We start from the raw sequence: 15,977 nt of genomic DNA, 5'->3' as shown, positions 1-15,977 counted from the left end.
GCGGTGCGGACCACCATGGGCCTCCTGGATGAGAAACCTGAAAAATCTATCCAGGATAGGATGTTCGGGGGCATGGAGCAGAAAAAACGACGCTCCTTCCCGGTGGTGGATAAAATACAAGCCTTAATTGCCCGGGAATGGAAGAGACCTGATAAGAAGCATTCCCTTCCAGGCGCCTTTAAGAGAAAATATCCGTTTGAGGAGGCCTCCTGCACCACATGGGATAAGGCGCCAAAATTGGATGTGGCTGTCGCTAAGGCGTCCAAAAAGTTTGCCTTGCCATTTGAGGACATGGGCTCTTTGAAAGACCCGTTGGATAAGAAAGCTGATCACTTCCTAAAGAATGCCTCGGAAGCTTCTGCCGGGGGACTGAGACCCGCCATTGCGGCTACATGTACGGCTAGATCCCTGACTATATGGATTGACGAACTGGAAGACCAGTTTAGATCACGAGCACCTAAGGAGGAGATTGCTTCCTCCCTCTCCAAATTGCGGGGGGCGGCGGCCTTCCTTGCGGACGCCTCGGCGGACTCCACTAAGTTGGCTGCAAAGTCAGCGTCCCTCTCCAATGCGGCTAGAAGAGCTCTCTGGCTCAAATCCTGGCCGGGGGATCTGCAAACTAAGTCTAAACTCTGCAATATCCCTTGTCAAGGTGAATATCTGTTCGGGCCGGTCCTGGATGACATCCTGGAAAAAGCTAGCGACAAGAAGGGCGGCTTTCCCTTTCCATCGTTTCCTTCTTCACGGCGGTCCTTTCGGAGGAAGCCAGTTCACCGCCCCATCCGGCCACGGGATCGGAATACCTGGTCCGATAGAAAGAATCAGGGAAAGGGGTTCATGTTCAAGGGCCCCTCAAAAGATCAGAATAAGTCGTCCAAGTGACTCGCTTTCCCAGGTCGGAGGGAGGCTCTCTCAGTTTCTTCCGGCTTGGGAAAGGATTTCATCCAGTGCATGGATATTGGGCCTTATACGCTCCGGCCTCCGGCTCCCCTTCCATCGGCCTCCTCCTCCCCGATTCCTGGTTACCCCTCTGCGTCGTTCTCCGGCGGAACAGCTGGCTTTGGAAGCAGAGGTCCGTCACCTCCTCTTCAAGGGGGTTCTAATGGAAGTTCCCGCAAGGGAACAAGGAGAAGGATTCTATTCCACCCTCTTTCTGGTGGGGAAGCCCGACTGTTCCTATCGCACAATCATCAACCTGAAAGCCCTCAACCGGTTCCTTCAAATAGATAGCTTCAAGATGGAGTCCGTGCGGTCCATCGTGAAATATCTGTATCCCCACTGTCACATGGCTGTCATAGACTTGCGCGAAGCATATTATCATGTCCCAATCCACTCTCTCTTCCAATGCTTCCTCAGAATAGCCCTCCACATGGACGGTCGGGTCTGCCACTTTCAATACAAAGCCCTCCCCTTCGGTCTGGCCATCGCCCCGAGAATTTTTACAAAGATAATAGCAGAAATGTCGGCATATCTGCGTCAGAGAGAGGTCCTTCTGATTCCTTATCTGGACGACTTCTTGGTTGTGGGCGCCTCAGCTCGCCATTGTGCGGCCCTTCTCCGGCAGGTGCAAGCTTCCCTGCGGGAGTTGGGCTGGTTGATCAACGAGGAAAAGTCCAGATTACTCCTGTCCAAGGTTCAGCTGTTTCTGGGACTCACTTGGGACTCCAACACTCAACTTTGTCGGTTGCCTCCTTCCAAAGTGGAAGCCCTCCAGACCCAGATAGACCGGACTCTGCGGCACCAGCGCATGTCTCTCCGGGGTGCGATGTCCCTCCTGGGCTCCCTGACTGCGGCCATCCCGGCCGTCCGATGGGCTCAGGCACACACCAGGGTCCTGCAGTGGAATATCTTACAGCATCAGACCGCTCACGGGGACCATCTGGACAGACTCATCATTCTCAACCATCGCACATTGCAGTCCCTCTATTGGTGGCTAGATCCGGTCCACTTGGGCAAAGGGGTGCCTTGGAGGGCACCGGAGCCCGTGGTGGTAACCACCGACGCCAGTCTCTACGGTTGGGGTGCACACTTGGACACTCATTTCATTCAGGGACGATGGTCTGGAGAAGAAGCTCAAAATTCCTCGAATACAAGGGAATTGCTGGCGGTAGAAAAGTCGTTAGGTTGTTACGGGGTCGCCATGTGAAAGTTCTGTCGGACAACCAAGCGACAGTAGCATATCTCAACCACCAGGGGGGTACTCGCTCCAGACACCTCATGTCCGTCACAAGCAGGATCATGTCTCGGGCAGAGTCTCATCTGGGCTCCCTGTCGGCAGTGCACATCCGAGGGAAGGAGAACGATTTGGCGGACTTTCTCAGTCGTACCCAGTTTCACCAAGGCGAATGGTCTCTAAATCAGTCCGTTTTCGACCGGATAACGGAGATGTGGGGGGTTCCCGAGATAGACCTCTTTGCAACACGAACCAACAGGAAGGTTCCCAGATTCTGTTCCCTGGATCCGAGGGATCATCCCCACTCGGTGGACGCACTATTGCTCAAGTGGGACTTCCGCCTCGCATATGCCTTCCCTCCACTCATCCTCCTCCCTGCAGTGCTCAGGAAGATACGGGAGGATCAAGCAGTCGTGATTCTCATAGCACCCTTTTGGCCAAAGAGACCTTGGTTTTATTGGCTGACGCATCTGTCCATCACCGATCCGTGGGTTCTCCCGGACCTACCGGATCTCCTATCCCAGGGTCCAGCCTTCCACCCGCAGAACACCAGGTTGCATCTGACGGCGTGGCTCTTGAGCGGTCGCTGTTAGGCAACAAGGGGTTTTCTCAGGGTCTGATCTCCACCTTGATGCAGTGCAGAAAGCCTGTCACTACTCGTATTTATGGGCGCATTTGGGCCAAATTCCTGACCTCTACGGGTGCGGATCCTACTAAGCCACCCTCTGTCCCGGTTGTCCTGGAATTCCTCCAGAGGGGTTGGGAACTGGGTCTGTCGGTTAGTACCCTTAAGGTGCAAATCTCCGCACTGAGCGCCTTGTATAACCATGCCCTGGCCGGAGATCCCTGGGTGTCTAGGTTTGTTAGATCCTAGGTACTAGATCTAAGCCTCGGGGCAACATGCCACTACCGTCCTGGGACCTTAACTTGGTCCTTTCAGCTTTAACACGGCCCCCCTTTGAGCCCTTAGATTCTATCTCTCTCAAGCATCTGTCCCTTAAGACGATTCTCCTGGTCGCCCTTACTTCTGCCCGTAGGGTTAGTGACCTTCAGGCCTTATCCATTTCTCCTCCGTATACCCAGTTTTTTGATGACCGAGTGGTTTTACGAACTGACCCTGCCTATTTGCCGAAGGTGCATTCCCACTTCCATAGATCACAAGAAATAGTGCTCCCCTCTTTTTATGCCAACCCTTCTACTCCGGAGGAGATGGGATGGCACTGCCTGGATGTTAGGCGTTGTCTTCAACGGTATCTGTTGGTCACCTCGGAAGGGAGGAGGGATAAGTCTCTGTTGTAGTCTTCCAGGGTTGTAGGAAGGGGCTTAAGGCTTCTAAATCCACCTTGGCCAGGTGGATCAGGGATGCCATCTCTGTTGCTTATACGGCCGGGGGTGAAGCCGTACCTCCTGGTTTGAAGGCACACTCCACGCGAGCGATGGCATCTTCCTGGGCGGAGAGGTCGGAGGTCTCCATCGAGCAGATATGTAAGGCGGCAACCTGGTCTTCTCCGTCCACCTTTTTTTAATCACTATCGCCTTGATTTGTCGTTCAACGACATCACCTTTGGGAGGCGGGTTCTGCAAACTGTTGTCCCTCCCTAGGTCTTCCTCTCTGTAATTCTCTCGTGGTGCCGTCATGGGTGCTGGAAAAATACGTAATTACTCACCGGTAATGTGTTTTTTCTGAACCCATGACGGCACCCTTACATTCCCTCCCTGTACTTGGGGGTTGCTAGTTTGCTTCCTTTTTCGCTCCTCTTCACTGGGCGGCTATGGTGGCGGGATATGTTTTAACGATGTTCCTTGTTTCGGAGGTCCTGTCATGCTCGGTAATCAACTGATGCGGGGAGAGGTGCCGCCCCTTTTTATTCTGGAGGGTTCCTGTCCTTGAAGGGCGGATCCCCTCTCTCGTGGTGCCGTCATGGGTGCTGGAAAAAGCACAGAACTCAGCTACTTGCCAACTGATCTCTGAAAAAACACATTACCGGTAAGTAATTACGTATTTTTTTAACATTGTAGTCTATGTAGAACAGATCCATTAATGGATTCTATTTAGCAATTTGTTTTTCTTGCATTGTAAAGGATCTGATTTTTGCTTACAGGATCCGTTTCAAATGGAAGATAATTGGCAATGAGTTAACGGATCCATAGACTCCTATGTTAAAAAACAGATCCTGCAGAAATCAGTTATTTAACAGACAAAGGTGTGTTTGCAGAACTTTTTTGCCAATGGATCTGTTCTAACAGAAGATTACTGGACATGTGAACTCAGCCTTACATGTCCACCAGGCCCGAGATTTCCATAATTCCATGACTTTTCAATCTTGTTGCAATTACCTTGTTGAAGATTGTAGTTTTGCATTTATCAAGTACCATTTGTGATCCTCTTCTGTACTAGCAGCTATACAGTATCTCTAATGAGTAACAGCACGTTATGTCTCCTACCATAAAATAAATGTATTCCGTGCATCCACAGTGTGGCCACCTGATACCTGAACAGAAGAAGGATGGATGAAATGTTCCAAAGCGTTCTAACTATTTAACAAAGCTGTGGTTCTGCAGTGGAATGCTAGCATTGCTGGTCTTTGGAGCAGGAGGTATGTGTATATAGGGGGAGGGGAACGCTCCTCTAAAGTGGCTGTGTTCTACTTGAACTTCATCAGCCTCCTGAAAACTGAAATAAGCCAGTCATGAATGAGACAAGGCCCTGTTCTTCTGCACGGTATACAGTATACGCCTCGTGCATGGTAGAATAGCTCTGTAATGTGATGCAGACGTATATGGTGGACCTCCCCTAGACTTGTGCCAGCATAGAATGAGTAAAGCTTTCCTTTTATTCTCTACCACATTCAGGCACTGTCTTCAGTGAACCAAGTATTGCTCAGAGATACATTCATTGAGAATGAGATCAGTCTACTCGTCCATATGTTTAGCTTACATCTAGGGGAAAAGTAAGAGCTCGCCCCCGGCCGGGGCTGGACATGTTAGTGCTGTTTTACAATATGTTAATGACCTTTTCTCTTGATCTTTTCCAACCTGGAATTGCATTTATGTAAGATTCTTATGATTATGTGTGCACTTGAAAATTACAAATTGGTTTCCGAACTTTCATTCAGACATCCAATTTCTGTGTACGAGTGCTATTTGTGGTTTTACGAATACCCTCATACCTGTGATAGTCTGAGGCAATTCACATGTCTGTGATTCCTTGGGGACCATGCAGCCCACGAAAATCAGGCAGACGTGTCTGAATCTGATCCAGAAGTTGAGTGCAATACATGTCTGAACCTGTGAAAAATTGGACTGTACTCGAATGACAGCCGAATGCGGTCCAATATTCACGGGCTCTCAGAATATGAAGGGTGGAAACCCCCCATCCCCTCCACATATAAGAAAAACTGATGGCACTCTTATCACACTGTGATGAAAGTCTGATCTCTTAGGCTATGTGCACACTAGAAAGTGCCTTTTTCTTAAGAAAAAAACGGACCTTCTAAAAGAATCCCGCACCCGCGGATTTTCCACAATTTGGTCCCCGTGGTTTTTACCATTATCTATGGCAAAAACCGCAGGTACCTGCGGAAAAGAAGCGACGTGCTCATTAATTCCGCAGTGGAAAATCCGCGGGTATAAAAAAGCGCAGTGTGCGCTCAGCATTTTTTTAAAACCCATACAATTTGCTGGGGAATGACTGCAGCAATGTTAGACACATTTTTTGCAGCAATTCTGTGGCAAAATCCGCGGTAAATCTGCAGCGTGCGCACAGGGACTTAAAGCGGTCCTTTTTTGTTCATATAAAAACCAGACATCTAAGTGAGCCCTAAGGCTATGTGCCCACGCTGCGGAAAATGCGCGGAATTTGTCGCAGATTTTTCAAAAATCTGCAGCACAGCTACTCCCTAGCCATTTCTATGGCATTTGGGAACTGCTGTGCCCACGCTGCGGATTTTTCCGCAGCGGAAATAATGCGGATTTCCCTGCGGAAAAATCAGCAGCATGTCAATTATTCCTGCGAATTTCTCCGCAGGGTCCCATACTTACCTGCCTTGATAGCAGACACCCGAGTCACTTTCTCCTTCCGGTGTACAGCAGCGAGGTGGATCCCGGTATAAGAAGGAAGAGGTGGGCGGGGCCTGCACGAGCTCCGGTCATGTGACAGCCGGAGCTAGTTCAGGCCCGCCCACCTTCTCCTGCAGACGCTGACAGAGTGACCGGCCGCCGGAAAGCGAGGTGCTGCATGATGAAGGTAAGTATGATCTCCCCCCGATCACTGCAGCACTTGTTCTGCATTGAGGTTGCAGTGCCGAAGCCATGGTACTGTATCCTCAATGCAGAATGCCCGCACCATATCCGCGGGACATTCCGCAGCATGGAAACAGACAGAGGTTGTGGTGCGGTTTTCTGGGAGCTCCTTCGGATATATCCGCAGGACACTGTCCCCGTGGGCACATAGCCCTAAGCCTCCCCAACAGAAGTTTATTTACCTTTTATACACAGGAGAGAAGTCGTGGTGTGTGTGTTTTTTTTGTTTTGTTTTTTTCTTCTCATGAAAAGGATGATTAAGGTGATTTTTTGTTAACACTAACAAGTATCAGAGTTGCTTAGTCAAAAACTTCATCCACTCTGTTGCGTTTTTTTGATAGTTGTTGTGTGCGGACGTTGAAAATGGATCAAGTACAGAAACTGTGCACTCCTTAGTTGAGGTGGTTTAGACATGTGCAAGCCAAGAAAAACGACACGTGTGTTTCAGTTCACAATCTGGACCTTCATCAGGCCAGACAGGTTGCAAACATCTTGTTTAGCTCGTGCCCCTTTCCTATTTAGTTTCAGCCATCTATATTTTGTGATCTAATGATCTCTCCTATGACTGTAAACAATTATATTTGTACTGAATTTTGTAAGGAAAGCTTTCCCGCTAATCATTGTGGTGTTGTGTCTGTGTGCCATGTGTCTTCCAACTGTTGGGGAAGAGAGCGCTGGATGTGCCGCGCTGGCCGGCCTCCCGAATGCTCATCTGTGCAGGATGGATTTGTCCTGACACGTTCTTGTGAAGTCTGATAGAAAAAGAATGTGTCTCCTCGGGGCAGCAATGCTCATGATGATCTAGCGAATACATGCTTAGTAATGAGAATAGCCCTGCTCGGTGAACGGGCATTTCATTGCTGGAAAAAAAGGGCATACCACGCGGGTTTGTCTGCCAATACACATTAACAGAACATGACAAGTGACTTACTGAGCCTTTTCTACGTTACTCCTCTTCAGTGCCAGTCCTTGGCTGTTCTAGTTGCTGTCCATTTTTCCTTAATCATATATAACATGTTAAATGTCTGTGCAGTTCTGCAAAATATTTTCCATTTTTCCTGATGATAATCTTCTTGCTCTTTGCCTTTTGTGATAGTTTTTACATATTATACATGGAGACAAGGACTTCTAGGCAGAAATGGATTGGGCTTAGCCTGTCAGAATAGTGCAGAGGGGTTGAAAATTTTTACGTTACGACTTAAGAAACACCGCAGGAAAATCGTAGCGAGTGGAGTGCGATAAAGCGTTGCATTCCACTCGGACCAATATTACTCTGTGTCAGCACCCATGAGAGATTATTTTCTCAGCCCTAATCGGAACCGATAAAACTGTCGTAGCATGCTGCGGGTGTAATGCGATCCTTGTTTCTCTCGCACCCATTCAAGTGTGTGGGGCGAGAGAAAAATCGCACTGCACTCACGGTACACCAGTGTACTCGCGAGTGCAGGGTGAGAATGGAAATAGCCGGCAACGGAGGAGAGATGGAGATAAATACCTTCCTCCCTTCCTCAGCACTGGCCCGCCCCTCCTCAGTGCCGGCCCGCCCCCCCGCAGCTGTGGTCTGATCACATGATTGGACCTCAGTCGCAATGTCACTCGGCTCCCGCTGTGCTGCCAGTGTAAGCTGAGTGTCATGCGAGGATCGCATTAGTCCCCGTGTGGCCCCGGCCTATCCGCTTTGATCTCAGGTTGGGGAAAGTATACCTTTATCCTGTGCTCACATGTCCTGTAGTCATCCGTTATTATCACAGATCTGTTAGAGATCCATTTGCAAAATAGTTGTGCAAACACAACTTTTTTTTTTTTTTTTTTTTTTTTTTTTTTTTTATCGGTAGTTAAATAATGGATGTCTGCTGGATCCATTTTTAACATGTGGAGTCTAAGGACAACAGATCCAAACTGATTGCTATTTATTGCCCATTTGTAACTGATCAATTAAGAAAATAATGGATCTGTTACAAATCCAAATACAACGGGTTGCTAAATAGCAATCCGTTATCTGATCCGTTATCCTTAGACTCCCATGTTTAAAAAAAACCAAAAAAAAACCGGATCCAGCAGAAATCAGAAAGCAGAAAGAAGAACATGTAAACTTAGCCTTATGTAACAATTTGCATCTGATAATAATCCTTACAAGCAGTGATTGTCTTCTCGTTTCATCATTGTTCTAAAAAGTAAATGAAATGTTTTCTTGTCCCCATTTTGTTTGCCTTTAGATTGAATTTCTCCCACGTCTTCTAGAAAAATGAAGAGCCTCCTTGGTATTTTGTTGCTCCTCACCAACATCTTGTGCCAGTGGCGGGTATATGCAGAATTTTTCACATCAATAGGTATATATTTCCTTACGTGTTTTCACGTTTCATACTTGCATTCTGCAATAAGACACTTGGTAACTAAGGCTACTTTCACACATCCGATTTGAGCCGTGCGGCTTAATCCGGCTGTGAAACCTATGCAACGGATGCGGCGAAAACACCGCATCCTTTGCATAAGTTTTTACATGCGGCCCGTCCGTTCTTTTTTCCTGTTGCGGCACGCTACTGATCATGCGCAGTGGAAGAAACCGCATGCGGCGGCCGGATGCGTTTTTTTTCCGCATCACGCCACATCCGGCGTCCATAGGCATGCATTGAAAAATGAGCCGCAGCGGCCGGATACGGCGTGATGCGGTTTTTTGCCGGAGCAAAAAACGTTGCAGGCAACGTTCCATCTGGCCGCGGCATCGGCTAAATCTGCCGCATGCGGCAAAAAACGGACTGAACGCAAGCCCATGCGGCACAATACGGCACTAATGTAAGTCTATGCAAAAAAAATCCGCAACCTGCGGCAAAAAAACCGGTTGCGGTTTTTCTGCAGAGCGCAGTATTGTGCCACCGAGCAAAAACCGGATGTGTGAAAGTAGCCTAAGGGGTTCTCCGATAGTGTGTTCACTGGGGAACCAGCCCTTTGTCGGAGATTGCTACACTAATTATGTGATTACAGCTCGTTTTGAGCTGGTCTGTCTCAGCAAAGTAGTTCACACTGATAAGCGAAGCCATTGGGTTCTGCTGCTGGAAACCCATAACCTATGGATGCAAATTTGCCAGCTCCCTTCAAGTGACTGGTAGACTCCCAGGAAAAGTGGATATTTCCCAAAGTCCTAGAAGAATTCATTATTTAGGTTGTGGAAGACTCCTGAAGAATGGCCAGTTCACTGTTTTTAACCCTTTACTGCTTTTTTCTTAACTGTTTTAAGTTTCAATCAAAACACAGCATGTGAGCAGTGAGACACTTTGTTCAATCTTTTGAGGTGTTGTTTTTTTTTTTTTTTTACAGTTGACACTCATGAAAAACTCAATTTGATCACATAACCTAAATATCATTAATTTGTGTTCCACTTTTAATTGTATAAAATGGAAGGTCAGATCTCATTGTGACAGAGCAGGCAGGAACACTAGTCCAAGGAACTATCCAACGAGATTTTTTGAGTCAGGGAGCGTAGAACATCCAATATCAAAATGGTTCTTTAGAGTCCACACAAAGGAAACAGATCCTGAGGCGCCACCCAGCAATCCGACGCCAGGGAAAATGCAACAACAGTCCTTAGATGAGTTCCTTAAATCCAGCAGCGTGGCGACCACACAATCCAATGTGCCAGACGATCTTCACTGTTCAATAGTCCATACACAGGCACCAGGACCTGGCCTCAGCAACAGATCCAAGCCCTTCACCCAACAAAGCATCAACTAACTAACATGTGGCTGATTCTTCCACCTCTCCTTAGATCCACCCCCTGAATGGGAAAGAATTCACACCCACTTTTTGAGTATGTGACTTTATAGGGAGAAGTTTCCAGAAACTACAGGCTTGTATTGGATGAGCCCCACGCAGAGAAGAACAAAGACACACTAGATGTTGACCTAGACCTGATTACAGTAAAGTCCAGACACCTAGGCCAGGGAGGGACACGCTGTTACAATACTGCTGGAAGCCTGATTACATTATGGTACAGACTGGGGGGACACACTGTGAAAGGCATAAATACAGGAGGCCTTGCCGTGGGTCTGTATAAAGTATGTGCTGATTTTGTATCCTCTTTGTGAAACCTTCCTGATGTCCGTTCTCATGGGGTAGCAGTTGGCGTAGCTGTGGATAACCATGCCATTGTTGTCGTACACAGATTCTGCTCAGACCATTATGCAATGGGTTTGACATCATGCCTAGTCCCCCAGAATTGTAGCTGCTTTTGCAGTGCATATTACTGCTAGTTAAATGGGTTGTCCACAACTAGTATAAGCCCTTCTAATTTCAAATTTCCCCCATGTAAAATAATTGCCTTTACTCGCCTCTAATGCCAGCGGTGTCTGGGCCCGCATTACTGGGGCTCAAATGATGTTACCAAGCCCCGCCACTAAGCCCCGTCAGTTTCTGTCTTACCGCCTCTGGACAAATTGGTCATTTAACAAGTCATGAGTGCTGTGGCTGCCGCACTCCCTTTATTTGCTCCTGTGTCCAAAGGGAAAGAGACCAAAGTCAGCGGTGATTGGAGGCAAGGCTCACATATCACAGCATCATGGGAGCACAAGCCGCGGCACCTCTGGATGGTGCCTGTACAGTAGGGGAGAATAGGCTTTTTTTTTTTTTTTTTTGATGAACATCTGAATTTTTTTGCACCCCTTATATAAAAGTATACATGTTTGGTATCTACGTACCGATATGAGGTATCACACTGACACGTCAGTTTTACCATATAGTAAACCAAAAACTATCGTGCATTTGCACCTTTTTTGCAATTTGAACGCACTTGGAATTATTTCCTATTTTCCAGTACACTATATGGTAAAACTTGACCTGCACTGGAGCGACCTTCTAGGTGAGTATTATAAAGTGTTTTTTATGTTCTACACAGCGGCCTGGGCTCTTATATACAGCATGTTAGAATGCTGTATACAAGAGCTCAGCGGTGGGGGCCACCGCCTATAGGCTCCAAATCTGGTGACTGGTTCCCTTTTAATACATGTATAGACATGAGAGAAACAGAGGAGGCATTGGAGATTGGCACACATTGGCCCTTAGGTTTGTGCTAGGATGAGTTTCCACCCACAATGAGTATTTGAGTATTTTGCAGCATTTCTGCACCATTTGCTACTGTTTTCGTATGTTTCGATATTGCGGTTTTTTGTTTTTTTTTCAGCTGCGGTTTGGTCTCCCTTTTGTATGTCATGCCTAAAATAAAACTGCTTTGTTCTGTTTGATAATTTTATTGATACTCATTTGCGGATTACATTGTTTTTTGTACGGCTTTTACAACTTTCTTCCAAGTCTATGGGGAAAATCGGAAGATGAAACACATATTTACACCAAGAGATTGGGTGTTGTGAATTTCAGTAACGCACTGCAGGTCGGCCTACGCGGTTATACATATCATTCACTGCTGTAATATTCATGCAGCGAAAATACTCAGCGTTAATTACACACTAAATACTCATCATGGACTGTACTCCATTGCTCACATCTTTTCCTGATTTATATGTTTGGGACCTTGTATCGCAGCCTGCACTTATGAGTCCTTTCACATTCAGATGCACCTTTCAATTAGTTCGCCATGTGCAGGCCTCGCTGCATGCCATGGGCACATAATTGGCATTATTTTAAGGGAGGCACTTCCGTTTCTTTGCCACATTCCTTTCTTGTCCTTAAAATGTATTTGTGAGATTTCTTGTTCTCATCGAGTCTCTGAAAATAAACGTCGATTTGATCTTTATGGTGCAATAAATTATAGGGCTTGACATTTAAGTAGATCAAACTGAAAAGCTATCATTAGAGAGTCACTGTTACGAGACAGAGTGCATGGGTTCTGTTTCAGGTTGGTGGTGCCTTAACTCTTTTGAAGGGAATTTTGTTTTTACGATGTAATATGAGAGCAGCATTATGTAGAAACACAGACCCTGATTCCACCAATGTATCACTTACTGGGCTGCTTGGTGAAGTTTTGATGTTATCACTGTTTTCTCTGCTGCAGATCTAGGAGTACTCTGAATGCTGAGCTCCGTATATCTGTCTTCCTCCCCCCTCCCCCCTTCTACACACTGACCACTTTCTATACACAAGTGTTTGGATATAGCACTTTGTGAACAGCTAGCTTCTTTAGCAATGACCTTTTGTGCCTTACCCTCCACTTGGAGTGTGTCAATGACTGCCTTCTGGACATCTGTCACATTAGCAGTCTTCCACATGATTGTGTAGCCTACTGAACCAGACTAAGGGACCATTTTAAATGCGTAGGAAGCCTTTGCAGGTGTTGTGTGGTAATTATTCTAATTTTCTGAGAACTTGTAGGTTTTCATTGGCTGTAAGCCATAATCATCAACATTAACAGAAATAAACACTTCAAATAGATCATTCTGTGTGTAATGACTCTATATAATATATGCGTTTCCTTTGTTGTGTTGAATTACTGAAATAAAATAACTTTGATCTAATTTATTGAGATGCACCTGTACATTGTTCAATGACAGAAAGTTGCTTATCCGCGGTGGGGGTAGAGTTACACAGGAGGACTACTTTACACCAAACTAGTCCTCTACTGATAACTGACTGCTGATAAAACACTGATTGTATTGAAAATGCAAAATCCAGGCCATTAAGTGACACATTGCTGGAATCTGTCCTTGCCCCTACATGATGCTCATCTCATATTCCTTAAGGGGCTCTAGTCTGCTGCAGTGTTTTTCTGGTGCCGCAGATCAATGGCTTGTTGTAGCACTGTGCCAATTGTCCTGGCAATTATCGATTTGCTGGAGCTTTTGTTAGGTAACATTTCAGCTGTTTTTCCATGTACATAGGGCTGCTTTTACAGTAAAGGTGACAGAGCAAATATGCATTTTATAAAAAAATTGTCAAAATGGAGTCCTATATCATGAAATAAGGTGCTATAATTACATTTCCATCTCTGTATGTTATTAGTTTTGTAGAGTTTCTTTAAATTATTTTACAAGTAATTATATAATTTACCAGCCCTGAGAAATATATAATCTGGACCTTAGACTGGTATATCTTCATGAGGACAGCAAAGAAATTAGCATTGCAGAATTTCCTGTATAGTCTAGCAAATCTCTCAAAGGCTGGGGCCACACGGGGCACTACTGCGATGCTCGCATGAGACTCTGCTCGCGCTGGCAGCACACCAGGAGCCGAGTGTCATACGAGTGTGCCTGCATCTGAGGTCCGATCATGTGAGCAGACCTCAGCTGCGGGGGAGGGGCTGGCTCTCAGGAGGGGAGGGAGGGATTTCTCTCCCTCTCGCCTGTGTAGCCGGCTATTGCCATTCTCACACTGCACTGGCAGTACACCGGTGTACCGCGAGTGCAGTGCGATTTTTCTCTCGCCCCATACACTTGAATGGGTGCGAGAGAAAGAGTCTCGCATTACAATCCCAGCATGCTGCGATTGTTTTCTCGATCCGATTAGGGCTGAGAAAATAATCGCTCATGTGTGCTGTCACACAGGCTAGAATTGGTCCGAGGGGAATGCGATGTTTTATCGCACCGATTTTCTCGCCGTGTCTCTTTAGGCCTAAGGCCTCATTCAGACCTCCATATTTTTCACCTCCATATTCTATCTGTGGTTTTCACAGAACACATTCCTATTATAATATATGGAGCTGTTCACAGGTCTGTTTTTCTTTGCAGACCGTGTATTTGTATAGAAATAACTGAGATGTCCGTTTTTGATCCTCATCACTGATCAAAATTACCAATACATATGAATGTAAAATGTTAGGTAACAGAGTTTTCTCTGTATGTAGTCCGCGATTAACATTACGTAGAAGAAACTTTGCACTTTATTCACATACAACAAATAATAATGGAACACTGATGGTAAGAACGACCCTGCATTAAACTACTTTTTTTTTTTTTTTTTGTTTTTTTTTTGTGTACCAATAAATTACGGCCACCTGATTATTGAATGTTTTCCTCCAAAAGTAGAAAGGTCCCCACTAAAGGAAATCCGAGATCTAGGAAACGGTAATAGAAACAAAATGCTTTACAGGTATTTAATAAAACTTTATAGAGCAATAAGTGGTAAAGTTTGTCATTCATAGCATTAGAGAGCTGCTATGGCCTTTTCTATAAATAAGACTGCAGACGGTTAATAAAACTTTTATTTCTTTTTCTTTTTCATTTACAGGTCAGATGACAGACCTAATTTACAAGGAAAGAGACCTTGTACAGTCCCTAAAAGAATACATTCGAGAGGAAGAAGAGCGTCTTTCTAAGATCAAAAGGTATTTGGATCTGGATATACACAACTCACAAAAAGTTAGGAATATTTGGCGTTCAGGTGAAATTCATGTAAAATGTAAAACATTCACGCTGTAGTGATATGTTATCATGAAAGTAGGGCATTAAAATAGAAGCGTGCAATGGTGATTTTCTCATCTCAACAATTTATTGAAACAGAAGCCAAGAACAGTGGTGGGTATACCCCAGAAAAAAATGTCAATGTCTCAATAACTTGTCATGTGGCCTTGAGCATCAATTACAGCTTGACAACTACGTCTCCGGCTGTTCACAAGTGGAGTTATTGTCTGCTGAGGCATGGCATCCTACTCTTCTTGAAGGCCAGCCCTCAGGTTATTGCGGTTCTGGGTTTACAGAATTACAAACTTCTACATAGCGACTCAGTTGATCCCACAAGTTTTCTCTGGGATTCAGGTCTGGAGAAAGTGCAGGCCACTACATTTGAGGTACCCCAGTCTCCAGCAGCCGTTACCTAATGATGCGACCACAATGAGCTGGAACACACACCTGGCCACAATGTAACACCATCACCACCAAAGGCTCATCTGTTGGCTGATGCATGGCGTTCGCCTTGATGTCTGCACCATCGTTGGCAGCCATAATTTCTGGTCAGCGTGAATTGACTTTCATCATTGAACAGCACTGAGGCCCACTGGTCCCTCGTCCAGCAACACGATGATGCCTGTGCCTGTTGGTGTGGTCAAGTACCCTCTCAGGTTGTGTAGCACATAGGCCATGCTGATATAAATGGTTTTGAATGGTCTGTGCTGACACTTGGGTGGCTCTTACTTACCTTAAATGTGACCTGGAGTTGTGAGGCATTCATAATCTGGTTCCGAAGGGCATTGTTCACAAAGAAGGGGTCATCATTGTGGAATGTGGCAAAAGGCCATCCACTTCTGTGCCTTTCTATAACTCTTCCAGTCTCTCTGTATCTCTGTTGTAACCTGCTGATGACACTCTGACACCTTAAGCTCAGTGGCCACATCCGTCTGAGAACATCCTGCTTGAAATCTCGCAGTGGCGAGATAATGTTGAATTGTTAGGTGTCGTCTTGGTCTCCATGATGTCAATATGTGAACCGCATGATGAGGAGGACTGTTTAAATACTAATTCTAATTGAACCCCGAAATATATTGGGTGATTCATGGATTAAACATCTGTTGTGAATTTTGTCATTAAGCTCCTTTTTAGAGAACCGCAAGTTGTGGAAAAATGAC

The 15,977-nt window shown here is 45.9% G+C and overlaps 1 protein-coding gene across 6 annotated transcripts in view; it reads left to right on the top strand.

The window, feature by feature from the left end:
- Positions 1 to 15,977, top strand: part of P4HA2 (prolyl 4-hydroxylase subunit alpha 2) — a 125,838-nt gene that overhangs the window by 15,866 nt on the left and 93,995 nt on the right. For 5 of the 6 annotated variants that reach the window (XM_075344534.1, XM_075344535.1, XM_075344530.1 and 2 more), the window contains exons 2-3: positions 8,692 to 8,805; positions 14,645 to 14,741. In XM_075344534.1, coding sequence (XP_075200649.1) covers positions 8,721 to 8,805; positions 14,645 to 14,741 — 182 coding nt within the window. In that variant the 5' untranslated portion in view covers positions 8,692 to 8,720. Of the gene's footprint in view, positions 1 to 4,649; positions 4,771 to 8,691; positions 8,806 to 14,644; positions 14,742 to 15,977 lie in introns of all 6 variants that reach the window. The other variant, XM_075344531.1, reaches the window with a different exon arrangement.

This window comes from Anomaloglossus baeobatrachus, chromosome 4 (genome assembly GCF_048569485.1).
Source record: "Anomaloglossus baeobatrachus isolate aAnoBae1 chromosome 4, aAnoBae1.hap1, whole genome shotgun sequence".
Classification (NCBI taxonomy): domain Eukaryota; kingdom Metazoa; phylum Chordata; class Amphibia; order Anura; family Aromobatidae; genus Anomaloglossus; species Anomaloglossus baeobatrachus.
The sequence above is the reverse complement of the archived record's forward strand: the minus strand, read 5'-3'. Positions and strand labels throughout refer to the sequence as shown.